The 13,021-nt window shown below is 37.9% G+C and overlaps 1 protein-coding gene across 1 annotated transcript in view; it reads left to right on the top strand.

Annotated features, from left to right (window-relative positions):
* Ofcc1 (orofacial cleft 1 candidate 1) overlaps positions 1-13,021 on the top strand; it is a 539,007-nt gene that overhangs the window by 440,870 nt on the left and 85,116 nt on the right. The window contains exon 21 of the mRNA XM_010623072.2: positions 6,187-6,350. Coding sequence (XP_010621374.1) covers positions 6,187-6,350 — 164 coding nt within the window. The remainder of the gene's footprint in view (positions 1-6,186; positions 6,351-13,021) is intronic.

Here is a 13,021-nt window from a genome sequence, read left to right on the forward strand (position 1 = left end):
AAAAAAAAAAAAAAAAAATTAAAGCTACTAAAGGTAAAATAATTCAAGCCAAAATATACTTTAACATGGGGTCAACAAATGTTTAAGTAACTTTGATTGGTACAAGGAAGAGAAATCTGAATTTTAGCTAAATTTTATACTGAAGACTTTACCATAAAATACAGCCTCAAGCAAAGGGGCAGGTGGAAAGTATATATTAATCAAAATGGCCAAATAATCATTTGTAAAATTAATTATGCAATAATATTATATGCCCAATGCATATGGAAATTACAATTTCACAATTGGTATACACTGTGTATGCGTTTCGTTTATACTAACTGTGCCAAGTAGATCAAAGATGGGGTGTTTTATTGGGCTCTTCTTAACACTGATTCCATTGTCAGTGTGTTCTTAGAACTATAGACTAAGGTGCTGTTCGAGCTACATGCATGGAAACACCCTGTGTCCTGAGTGGTATAGGAGACAGCTCAGATCAGCAGAGCCTGCTCTGTGTTTATCTCTCTCCGGCCATAGTGGGCTATAGCAATGCTTCTCAAACTTTAACGTGCTCACACATTCTCTGGGGATTTTATTAAAACTCTCATTCTCATTCAGCCAGTGGAGTCTGAGATTCTGTATCTCCCAAAGTCCCTACACGATACCAGTACCAATGATCTGGTTCCCTCAGCCACATCTTGGATAACAAGGTGCTAGATATTTTACCAAAAATACCTTTTTTCCCCCTTTGCTGTTTTATAACTTGGGCTTTCATTTCCTGTGCATTCTTAGGCTGCTCTTAACCAAACTGGGGTCTTTGAAGCTCTGAGTCTAATAGTATAATTTTAAGTTTCATATGAAAATTAGAATGGCTTATTTTTGAATGGAAACAATTTCTGCTAGACAGCTTAAACTTTGGCAACAAGTGCAGTTATTGGTTCTCATCATATAGATCATTTCACATTATTAAAAAGACTTTAAAACAGTGCAGATAGAGCCTGCCACTGTAGCCAGTTCTTAGTACTGCTGCTGGGGATTGGAGGCAGAGCCATATGCTAAGCAAAGCCCATGAGGACTTAACAGGCAGACTTGTTTTCATGTGCCAGCATGTGGCCACTCTGTAACCTCAGAACCATTGATAACTTTGATGATATTGGGGAAGAGGGAGCCTTTGGAGCCAGAAGTGTTGTGTTTTTGATCCCATCTCAAAGTAGTTTTCTTCCACTCTGCTGATTAAACTCCTTCTGATTCTGAGTAGATTCAGCTGGAGCCAGCTAGATTGTGTCCACATCTGTACCTCCCTCAGTTTTCGGGCTGGCAAGAAGGAGCTGGTGCTCTCAAGGTTTGTTGAGCAGAAGATCTAGAGAGGGTGCCATCAGCCCTAGAGGAGAACTATCTCCCCCAGTCTTTCCCCATTCCTCCCAGAGGCCCGGTGTGTGTATTGTGTGGGTGTGGTACTGGGACCAAGCCTACTGCAATGCCACATGGGAAGCCTCATGGGAGGGAGCAGCAGCTGTCCTTTATGATCATCAGAGGCCTTTCAGAAGGAAAGTCTGCAACACTCATGGAATGGTGTTCCTTATTACCTTGTGTCTTTAGGCATATTAATGGCCAATCTGCTCACTGTATCCAAGGCAGATGACAAAATGAGCAGGCTTAATTTACTCTGGGGCCCCTGATGTAATGTTCAGGAAAGTAGCCTCCAGCATGGCCATTTTAAAACCAGTTCGAGGTCTGTAACCCGATGAAATTGACTTGGATTCTAAAAGATGAATATAGCTTTGTACTTGGAAAGAAGAGCTAAATGTTTATTCCATAGTCATCAATTTTACAGCTAAAATCCATCACATTTTATTACAAATGACATCTACTTCCACAGTTTTTCAAAAAAGTTCTAAAGCTATGTGTAATCCATAGATTAGAAGCATTGGAATCCCCCGGGCACCTGTAGAAATGCACTTGGACATGCCCCTGGATTGAATTAAATATGCATTTCAATCTTTTCCCCAGGTGATTTAAGCACACTGAAGTTGGGGAGTACTGATCTAAAGCAGTAGTTCTCAAGGGTGGTCCCTGAACCAACAGTAGTAGTGTCACTTGGGAACTGACAAATGCCAAGTTACAGGCCTGCACAAGGGACTGCATGGAGGGGTGAACAGGAGGTGTTGGTGCTTACCAAAGCTCGCTGTCCTAGTCACTGTCTCCCATGGAGACACAATACCCAACACTCACAGCTTTAAGGAAGAGGTGTTTAATTTGCTTCTGGTTTCAGTCCATGATTGGATAGCTTCAAAGCAGAGACACGATGGCAAATGTGCAGAGTGGAGCCCAGCTGCTCAGTTCTCAGCAACAGAAGCAGAGCAGGGGAAGAGCGCCAGAGCAGGAGTGGCCACACATAGACCCCAAGACCATGAGTCCTTCACCCCACCAAGACACACCCAGAAGTGTACTCCACCAACCACTAAGGTAGATCCTATAGTCAATCTGGTCGAAACTCCACACTGTGGACTTGAGAACTGTTCTACACAGGACCATAGTTATCATAGATTGAGATTCAGGTTGTCTAAATGCATACTTTTAAGTCCTTCAGCACTTCCTCTTAACAGGGAAAGTTGAGAATCAACAGTATTTTAATTAGCTGAGCAAGCCAGGGAGATGTTACATAGTGTAAATTCACTGGTGTTTTCTGCTCTGAATTTATTTTGCTCCTGGCAATCGAACAAGAGATATGACAGGTAGAATAGTTTAAGGCCGAATCACTGAATGGTGATATTGCCCATAGTACTTTTCCAGTCTCTCAGTTTGCTGTCTCAAAGGTTAAAATTCATTTCTCATGATCATACAACAATTTCACTGAAACTCGTTCTTTGAAGTTTGGGTGTGATGGTGCATGCCTGTAATCCTTACAATCAGGAATCTGAGGTAGGAGAATCACTTGGGCCCAGGAGTTTGAGACCAGCCTGGGCAACACAGGAAGATCCCATTTAAAAAAATAAATAAAACCAAGTGAAAACAAAAGAAAACTTCCTTTGTAAGATCTGTAACCTTTTAAAAGTTTTAAAAGTTGAAGAAAATTTTTAATTGATCAGCATATATTTATTGACTATCTACTTCTACAAAGAATTATTAAAGACATAGAATAAACATGGTGTTGTTCTTGCCCTTAATATTAATAGTGAGAAGCATAAAAGAGCAAGCAAGGTAAAGTGCAAGTGTTGTCATTCAGCAGATAATTCTTGAGACTCATCTAATTTATGCCGTTTTAATAAATTATCTGAGACTGAATAATTTATAACAAGCACATATTTTTTGTCTGATTATGGAATCTGGAAAGCCCAAGTTTAGGGGGTTAACATTCAGTGAGAACCTTTTTGCTCTCATCCTTTGGTAGAAGTGCTAAAAGAAAAAAAGAGATCAAACTCATAGCCTCACGCCCTTTGGCACCATTCTTCATGACCCAAACATCTCCCACCAGTCTCTGCTTCCCAACACAGTTGCATTGAAAATTAAATTTCCAACACATGCTTTTTGTTGATGCATTCAAACTATAGTATTATTAAAGTTGACCATGGTGTAGTAGGAGGACCATAAAGTTGGGGTCTGGGGGAGCTGAGTTCTGGTCCAAACTCTGCCATTTGTTACTGGGTGACACAGTTAATCTCTCTAGCCTTCATTTTCCTCATAGGTACCCTAAAATGTAGTAACACCTACAAACAGTAACACTGACCTCTTCATTTCTTAATATTATTGGGAGAATCCAATGAGATATTAGCTAGGAATAAACCTGAAAAGCTTACACAGAAAATAAAAAGAATAAAGATGAGAGGATTACAATGAGGTAATGGTATTATGTCCTATGGGTGATGCAAGCTATAAAAGCCTTTGCCTCAATAGTTCAGGGAAGGATTTAAAATCTAGTGGGGAAATCAAAGGTGTGTACACACAGTATGAACAGTGCGTTATGAATACCATTTGCAGATCCAAGGACCATTCCTTTACACCCTTTACTTGAATGCCATTTGCTTGTGAGACATTTTCTGACAGTAATATTTAACAACACACACCCATTGCTCCTGCTGTCTTTTGGATATTGAGTGTCTCACAAAGACCCATGTGCTAAAGGCTGGGGCCTGTGGTACTACCAGGAGTGGCAGAACCTTTAGGAAGTAGGGCATCAGGGAAGAAGTTAGGCTTGGGGGGTTGCCATTGAAGGGCTACTGGGGCTGTGCCCCTTCTTTCTATCTTTGCTTCCTGGCCACCATGAGGTAAGCATCTTATTTCAGTGTGTGTCCCCACTGTGATATGTTGTCACCTTATCACAGGCTGGAAAACAAAGAGGGAGTTTGTCAAGGGCTGAAACATCTGAAACTGAGCCAACATAAACCCATCCTGCATTTAAGTTGTTTATCTCAGGTGTTTTGTTATACAGTGGCAGACAACTAGCTAAGATACTTCCTATACCTTCTCTTCTTTATCTTCTTCATATTGTTCTTTGATGGATCATGTTAATCTTACTTGTAAACTTACCAGTAATTTACAATCCCCCCATACACACACTGAAAATTAAACTCCAAGGACTAATGCTTTTGTGTAACTTCATTCCATCTTTTATCTTCTGAGTTTAATGGCAGTAGGAGGTCAATATGGGTGGGTCAAATAAGCAATCTATATCTATGGATTAGCTCATTATCTCAGTCATTTTTCTTTTGCTGGCACAAAACACTCAGCACCCACAAGTTAGAGGAAGAGAGATTCATTTTGGCTCGGTCCAGGGTTGACTGACTCCAAGGTAAACAGCAATGTGGAAGGGCATGGGTGGAGGGAAGCTGCTCATTGCACAGCAACCAGGAAGCAGAGAGAGAAGGGAGGAGCCATGGAAAGAGATAAACCCTTCCAGGTTATCCAAGCTCCCCGCCTCTTCCAGCCTGGCCCCCTCTCCTAACAGCACATTGAGCTCTGAGCTCCATTGATGAATATAGAGCCCCCACAATCCAGTTACCTTCTGAAAGCCCAGCTTTTGAACATGTGTGGACACTGTAGATTTAATCCATATCAATTGTGTTATTGGCGTCAAGCATAAATTGTTTTTATTGTTTCCTGAGTCAGTTTTTTATCCTTAAGGAATAGAAAAAATCAGATCTGGAAAAGGAGAAATAGATGGCAACATTTACCAATCTGATGCTCAGAGAACTAGCGGGTCATCCCATTGTGCGAGGCAGACTGGTTAACAAATGCAGAGTATAAAAATAAAAGTTTGGTGTGGTAGACAAGCAGTAGTTGAGAACCGGAGCATCTGAATTCTAGTCATTGCCCAATTACTACAGTATATTTTAGTGTAGAGAAAATACAAATTAACCTGTCTAGGTTTCTGTTTTCTTCTACACATATGTGATTTGGATTAGCTACTTTTAAAAGTGTCTTAAGCTATACTTACATAATTGTCAGCTTAGAAACTAAAGATATTCTTCCTTTTCTCTTGTCTCAGGGGGAAAAAATACCTTACTTTGTACTTCCACTTGATATTATGAGGATTGTAATGCAAGAATGTTCATGTTCTCTAAAACTCAAAGGCCAATGAGGTTATATGCTGATTCTGTGGGTCCTCAGCAATTTATATTTGTCTTTAACAAATTCATTTCCATGTGTTTATTTATAATCCAGTATAAAATGTTTTTCCTCATCTAAAACAGAAGCTTATTTTTAAATTAACCTAATATAAACTTTGGTTTTTTTCCAGCTCACATTAAATAGCCTGATAACTTTTTTATAAGTTTCTAAAATAAGCCATCTCTTTTATGCATAGCACAAATTAAATTCCTATCAAATCTGCTTCAGAGAGAAAGGAATCTTTCTACCATCATATTTAATTTCTTCATATCTTGCACTCATTAAATTCAGAAGTTAATAGCACATAAATAAAACATGGCTTTTACTTCATGAATTGTGGGTTGAGTACATGCATTTAAATGCTGGGAGGGCAAAATGAGAAAAACAGTAGACCAGGCATACAAAGCCCAGTCCTTTTTTTTTTTTTTTTTTTTTTTTTCCTGTTCTTTTGTGTAACTGAAGATCTGGCAATTTTGTTATTTAGAAGATTTAATTTAAAAAATGTTAGAGTATCGTACAGTTTTTATGTGTTTATATTAATCTAATTTGATTATTAATGTTTCCATTCTTATTCTTTTAATCTGTGTTTTCCTTTGTCAGCGACTTACACGTAACGGCGAGGCCCCTATAGCGGATGCAGCCAAGCTCTACTGGGTGTTTGTAAGAACACAACAATCACAAAGTCTTGCTGTGATGATCACCACACTACTTTACATCTTCCTGTTCATCATTTCTTCCTTGATTTTATATATGTATTGTCTCAGGTAAGGCGCTACCATTATTTTGTTCTTCATTCTGTTCAGCCTCCAGTCTTATACACATAATTTGTGAGATGTGGTTTAAGAACAGAAGTTAGAACCACCCGTATGTCTTTAAGGTAAAAATTGCCCTGGTTAGGTAACCTGCCAAGAAATTGTTTGACTTTTGGAGAAATATTTCCCCATAGTGACCAGAGCCAATTTGTCTGTGAATCTTTATACTTGTCCAAACAAGAATCCGAGAGTGATCCTTTGATATCCAAGGACATTCTGGGAAATTTTCTGGGAAGGATGCCTGTGATCCTCTTTTTCTCCTCCTTCCAACTTGCCTTCTTCCCACAGTTCCTACCTCCTGCCAAAATCTGCAGCGTGAGACTCATTCTCTACCTTTCATCTTGAATATCACAGGGGCTATTTTGCCAGATTCAATTTAGCAAGCAGTGTACTTGCATTTACATGTGTGTGTGAAGAAAGAGTAGGAAAGCAACACACACATACAAAGCAGTAAAATGTGCTAGCAAAATGTTTCATCTGTTGAATATTTCTTTTCCTGTGTAGAAGCTTTTCAGTTCAGTGAGTAGGTCCCACTCTCCTCCTTTTGCTTTGTTTGCCTGCACTTTTGGTGTTGTAGCTATGAAACAAACCATTGCAAGACTCTGGTCACGAAGTTTTCTCTTAGGAGTTGTGTAGCTGTAGGTCTTATGTTTCAGTCTTTAATGGATTTTGAGTTAATTTTTATCTATAGTGTAAGATAAGGGTCCAGTTTCATTCTTTTGCATGTGCATATGCATTTTCCCCAACATTATTTGCTTAAAGCCTTTTTTTGGCGTGTATTCTTGGCATCTTTGTTGAGGATAAGCTGACTGAACATGTGTAGATTCATTTCTGAATCTTTCATTCTGTTCAATTTGTCTATATGCATATTCATGTTGATACCATACTGTTTTAACTAGTGCAACTTTGTAATATAACACAGTAATCCCACTTCTAGGTATTTAGCCAAAAGAATTAAAATCAGGATCTTGAGGCAATATTATTAGCCTTTTCATATATATTGCAGCAATATTCACAATAAGAAAAATGGGGAAAAGCATAAACTCAATAGGTAAATGCATAATGAGAAAAATATGTACAATGGAATATTAGTCAGTAATAAAAGAGAAACCCTGCAATCAAAATGCAACAGTATGAACCTTGAGCACCTTATACTAAGTATGCTCATTGTAGAAATACAACTACTACCCAATTCCACTTTGAAAAGGTACCTAAAATATTCAAATTCATAAACACAAAAAATGGAATCGTGATTTCCAGTGCCAAGGAAAGAGGAAAACAGAGAATTGCCATCCAGTAGATACAAAGATTTAGTTTCACAAGATGACTGAGCTGTAGAGATGATTGTGCCAATGGTTAACAATATCGTATTGTGCACTTAAAAATTAAGACGGTAGATCTTATGTTGTGTTCTTACCGCCATTTTTTACAAGTTCTAGGAGGCGATTAACACAGGGTCTTTGGGAGCAGAGAGAAAAGAAATGCAACTCAGGTCTGGAGGAGTTCGGAGGCAGTAGTCAGACTTCAGTGGAAATATAACACTTCGGTGATCTTTGAAGCTTTAATATAATTTAGCTAGAACAAAAGCCGGCAAGCAGGGCTGGAGATTTAGCTCAGTGGTTTGTTGGCCTGCCTTGCAAGCGCAAGGACCTGAATTCAATCCCCGGTACCAAAACAAAACAAACAAACAAAAAGCAGGCAAGCGTGCTTGCAGGCAAAAGGAAAAGATGTATAAATACAGTCTTGAGAAAGTACGATACATAGATAGTACTTTGATATGATCACAGTTCATGATATGGACAGATGGCAACAGGCTGAGAAGAAACGAGAGAAATATCTTGTTTTTACTATAAAAGATTTTACTATTATGCTGGAAAGCTTGATTTGAATTGTAAAAACATTTGATGATTTTATTTTCATTTTTTTATTTCTATTTTTAATTGTAATTTTCTCCCAAAATTTAGGTTTTAAACAGGCAACAAGGCTACTGTTTGCCAAATTCCAGCTAAGAATCCATAGCATATAGTCAAAGCTATAGCAAGAACTCTCAACCTGCATAACTAATTTCAGAAAATAGTTTAGTACATTTTTGTCATAAAATTTATTTACAGGAGGTTATTCACACGTATTTATCCAGTCTGCTCCTGATAATTCACAAGAACATATAAACAAATTGTGCACAATAAACCCAAGGCAAATTACATACAAAGAAGCAATGCAAGTTTTGAAGTAGGACACACAGTATTCCTGCCGTGAGAATTTGCAGGGTGTCGCGTGTGCCAGCTGTGGCCTTTGCTGCTGTGAGCGTCACAGCGCTGTGCTTTGCTCAGTGTTCAGCCTGGAGGGTGAGGACTGCGACCGCTGTGCCCTCCTGTTGCGTCGGGGAAGCACCCCACTTTCAGTATTAGTTCATTCAATGATTTTAAATAACTCATTCTGGGAAAATCACCCTGCCAATTAAAAAGGAAGGCAGATTTTAGAAAAGGGTTGAAAACAGAAAAATCTAATCAGAAAGACACTCATAGATAGCCAGAAGCCCTAACTAAAGAGAATAACACTGGAAACTGAAAGTTGGGTGGGGTTTATGTAAGCAATGGTTAAGAGACAGGATAGAGCTTGTGGACTTGTTAAAATTTGAAGTGAAGGAGCAGATTAAATTGAGTATAACCTCAGGTTTTGCAGTTGCAGAGGGGTGGTTGTCTCTCTCTCAGACTGTAATCAGATAGAAGGTAAATGTTTAGAGGAGAAAGATGATTTTCATTCAGATTGACCTTGTGATATCTTTGATGCCAAGGGAAAATATGTCATAAGAAGTTGGATAGATGAGTTTAGAGCTCAGAGAAATCAATGTAGACTATGGATTTATGTGGCTGAAGCCTTGAATTTCATTGCTTTGCAGAATATAGGCTAACTTACAGTGCGTTAACTGAGCACCAGATGAAAACAGAGTGTCAGTATTTACTGGCTTATTTTTTTTTTTTCCTTTAAATCACAGAGCTATGATACAGATGGAAAGTGGTTAGAAAAAGGTATCTTAAAAAGAATGACTTTAAATATGAATGTGGCACCAGTTTCCACACAGAGATGAAAATGCTGCATGGAGGGGATTTGTAGGACTACCTAGGGAAAGAAGAAGGAATGAACAGACACTTGGAGGTTCGTGGTGGGGCGCAGAGGGAGGGAACATAGGATAGTTATTATGACCGGAGGAGGAGAACTCGCTTCTCCAATAGACTGAGCGTTCTTGGATGCGCCCCTTAGGTCACTAACAGAGCTGTAGTAAAATTGCCTAGCTCTCCAGGGGATGTGTGCTGTGTAAGCCCGGCTTGGTTTATATTTTGACATGCTGTAAATACTCTGTCTCATCTTTTCGGGGCACTCGCTTTCCTGGGGTAGGGAAGAAGTCTTCCCTGATCACTCAGTTTTCATTTGCCCGCTCACTTGTAGTGAACCTGGCTCTAGGTAAGGTTATTCATTTGCTAGATTTGAGGCATTTTCTTGGGTAACATGGTAAAAAGAATACAGATGTATAGATTTTATGGGGCCCCACATTAATAATCACTTTATTATTAAAAATGACTAGTGTCACACTTAAAGAAATAAAAGTTTATCATACAGCTTAGATTTCTGTAATTAATTACAAGATACCTTAATACATCATTGACTCCCACGTCATGACAACTCTTCTCACTTAAAATAAAATGAGTATTTGCAACCATACTGTTCCTTGTTTGATATATAAATTACTTGTAAGGTATGAAAAAGCAAGGACAGAATTGAGGCATCAAATAATTAGGATTTTTTTTTTTTTACTAACTAAAGCAAAGGGTATTTCTTTGAAAACAGAAAAGAAAAATTATACTATAAGAAAATGTAGATGGGGAAATGGAACTAAGGAGGTGGAGAATGATAAAAGCAAAGTCATGGGGCATCCAGACATTATAAAGAATTAACCTGGAAAAATTCAAGAGAAATAGTTAAGTTTTATGCACTTGTTCAACATGCTTAAACTGGCCTGTTTGAACTGAGGATGCTTTGTAACCCCAAGTGAAATTTTGCTTGAATTTTAGAAGCAAATATGCTTGAGAATTGTTTAATAATGACAGAGTTATAGCAGCCTCTCACAGGGAAAATGTCTGTGCCTTCCATGCATAAATAAACTTATTCCAGTATGTCAGCTGGAATATCTCTCCTTAATGCTGTTTGTGAAGTATCTTTCTTTGAAAAGGCATAATGTGGAGAAGATGGTTCTTCTTGAAGGAAGCACTGTTCACAGCAGATGCCCCCGGTCAAGGCTGTGGGTGGGGTTTCTGCTCTAACACAACACTAGTAAAGAGAGGTGGAAGGCACAGGAGTGTACTTGGTGAAAAATGCCATGGACACTTTGAGCATGTGGAATGATTTTGATTAGCGTCCCCAATCAAAATGATCAAGCAACAACCCAGTCTTTTGTTAACACAGTAGTAATGACATACCTGGCTTTAGCGGGGGAGCACAGTGATCAGGTTGATTTAGCTGGCAGTGAGTAGAGATTGTTTTTAATCTTTATTAAGTTTATTGGTACATTTTAGGTATACAGTACAGTTACATTCATCATTGGGATCTTGTACCTTTACATGACAGGTCTTGGTTCTTATTTTCCCCCATTCCTCAGCCCTCCCTTCACCGCCTTTACCATTACCTGTTTACAAAGACATTGTTTCCATGTTTTTCCTTTTCATATATTGTTTCCCTTTTTACTTTTCCCCTACCCCTCCCACTTCTACTCTTTTAGCCCTTTTCTCTCTATAACACAATATCAATTGTACATTTGGATCCTTATTTACACTTTTACTTTTTCACACCAGAGAAACTATTCGGTATTTACACAAGGGTGACTTATTAATTTCACTTAAGAGTATGGCCTCAATGTGCATAGCTATAAGAGTTTCTAGTTTCTCATTCTTTAAGGCTGAGTAGTATATATATAAAACCCCACACCTTCTTTATAGAGTCTCCAGTTGATGGGCAGTTGGGTTGCTTCCAAATTTTAGCTCTGTGCACTGGAAGCTTCATAGGATGGGGCCTGACTGTGCAAATTCCAGCTTGTTCCCTATCAAGGTTGGCCTATGGGCCCTCATTCCTCCAGCATCCCAAGGGACTGCTTGCTAATGTGCTTCTACCAGAAAGCTCACTCCTGACAGTTCCGAGAGAAGAAGTGATTAGGACACCAGCTGCTTGTCTCTGTGCAAGGGGGCTCTTGATCTGGGTAGAATTATGTGGACTTGGTTTTATGTTTGCTTTAAAAAAACAATATTTAATGTTTTGCTTATTCTAGAAAGAATATGCAACAGTTAGACAAAAATTGAAACTTCAGAAAAGAATAAAAAAGTAGATTTAAAAACATCAACAGTCTCACCATCTAACAAAGCATTATTACTCTTCTGATAAATGTATTTCAATCTCTCTCCCATATCAATGTATTTTTTAATGTTGAAATTATACACTGAGTACAACTTCATGTGTTAACTTTCAATTTAATATTATATGATAAATATTTTTATATTCTTAACTAACTTGGTGAGCATATGATACCTATACACAAATTAAAATGATATAAGTAGTACAAAATATTTAAACATTTATTGCTGTACAAGAGTTTGCGTTACATTTTTGTGCATTTAATCTGGTAGATATCTTAGGGCACAGGGTCTTTCTGTGTTTAAATTATTCTTTTGAAAGCATCATAGAGCATATATGGGTTCAGAAATTATGAAATTTCTAAGAGACTTGATAACTATTGAAAAATTGTCCCACAGGATGTTTTATGAATTTGTACTTCTATAGCAACAGATGAGGACACTTATAAAGCCATAGTCACATCATTTGTTAACCTTTTGTAATCTACTACAGAAATAGAACTTCATTCTTTTTCTAAATGTGCTAACCATTCTTAACATGCTTATTGCTCATTCATATTTCTGTTTTTGTAAAGTACCTCTCAAATGTCTTTCTTGCCTTTTTATAGATTATTCAAATTATTTTGCTTTGAAATTTTATATGAATTTTATGTATTGGAAGTATTAACCCTTTTGTCATAGTTTTAACAGATGTTTTCTTTATTTTTATTTTTTTAAAAAAGATGTTTTCCCATGGCATTTGTTATCATTTGCTTCCTTAATGATGGTCATTCTTTGTGGGTTAAGATGGAATCTCAGTGTTGTTTTAATTTGCATTTCTCTAATGACCAGTGATGTTGAACGTTTCTTCATGTGTTAATTGGCCATTTGTACTTCTTCTGTGAAGTGTCTGTTCATTTTGCTTGAATACTACTCTGCTATAAAGAAAGATGAACATAAAAGTCATAGAAAAATCGATGAACTTTGAGATCATAATGTTAAAGTGAAATAAATCAGACACACAAACTTAAGTATCACATGTTTTCTCTTGTATGAGAAACCCAAAGTATAAATGAAGAGGGAAACAAGAGACAGACCATAGGAAGCATGGAGGTAGATTTTTTTTTTCTAAGGGGAAGGAGATCTACAGGTGGAGGGCAGGGGAGGTATTGGAGGAACAAGGATGGAAAAAGAAATCAGGATATGTTGTGTATGTGTACCAAGCACACATGATAAATGCAAACA

Source organism: Fukomys damarensis, unplaced genomic scaffold, assembly GCF_012274545.1.
Source record: "Fukomys damarensis isolate Sample0158 unplaced genomic scaffold, DMR_v1.0_HiC HiC_scaffold_10, whole genome shotgun sequence".
Taxonomy (NCBI): domain Eukaryota; kingdom Metazoa; phylum Chordata; class Mammalia; order Rodentia; family Bathyergidae; genus Fukomys; species Fukomys damarensis.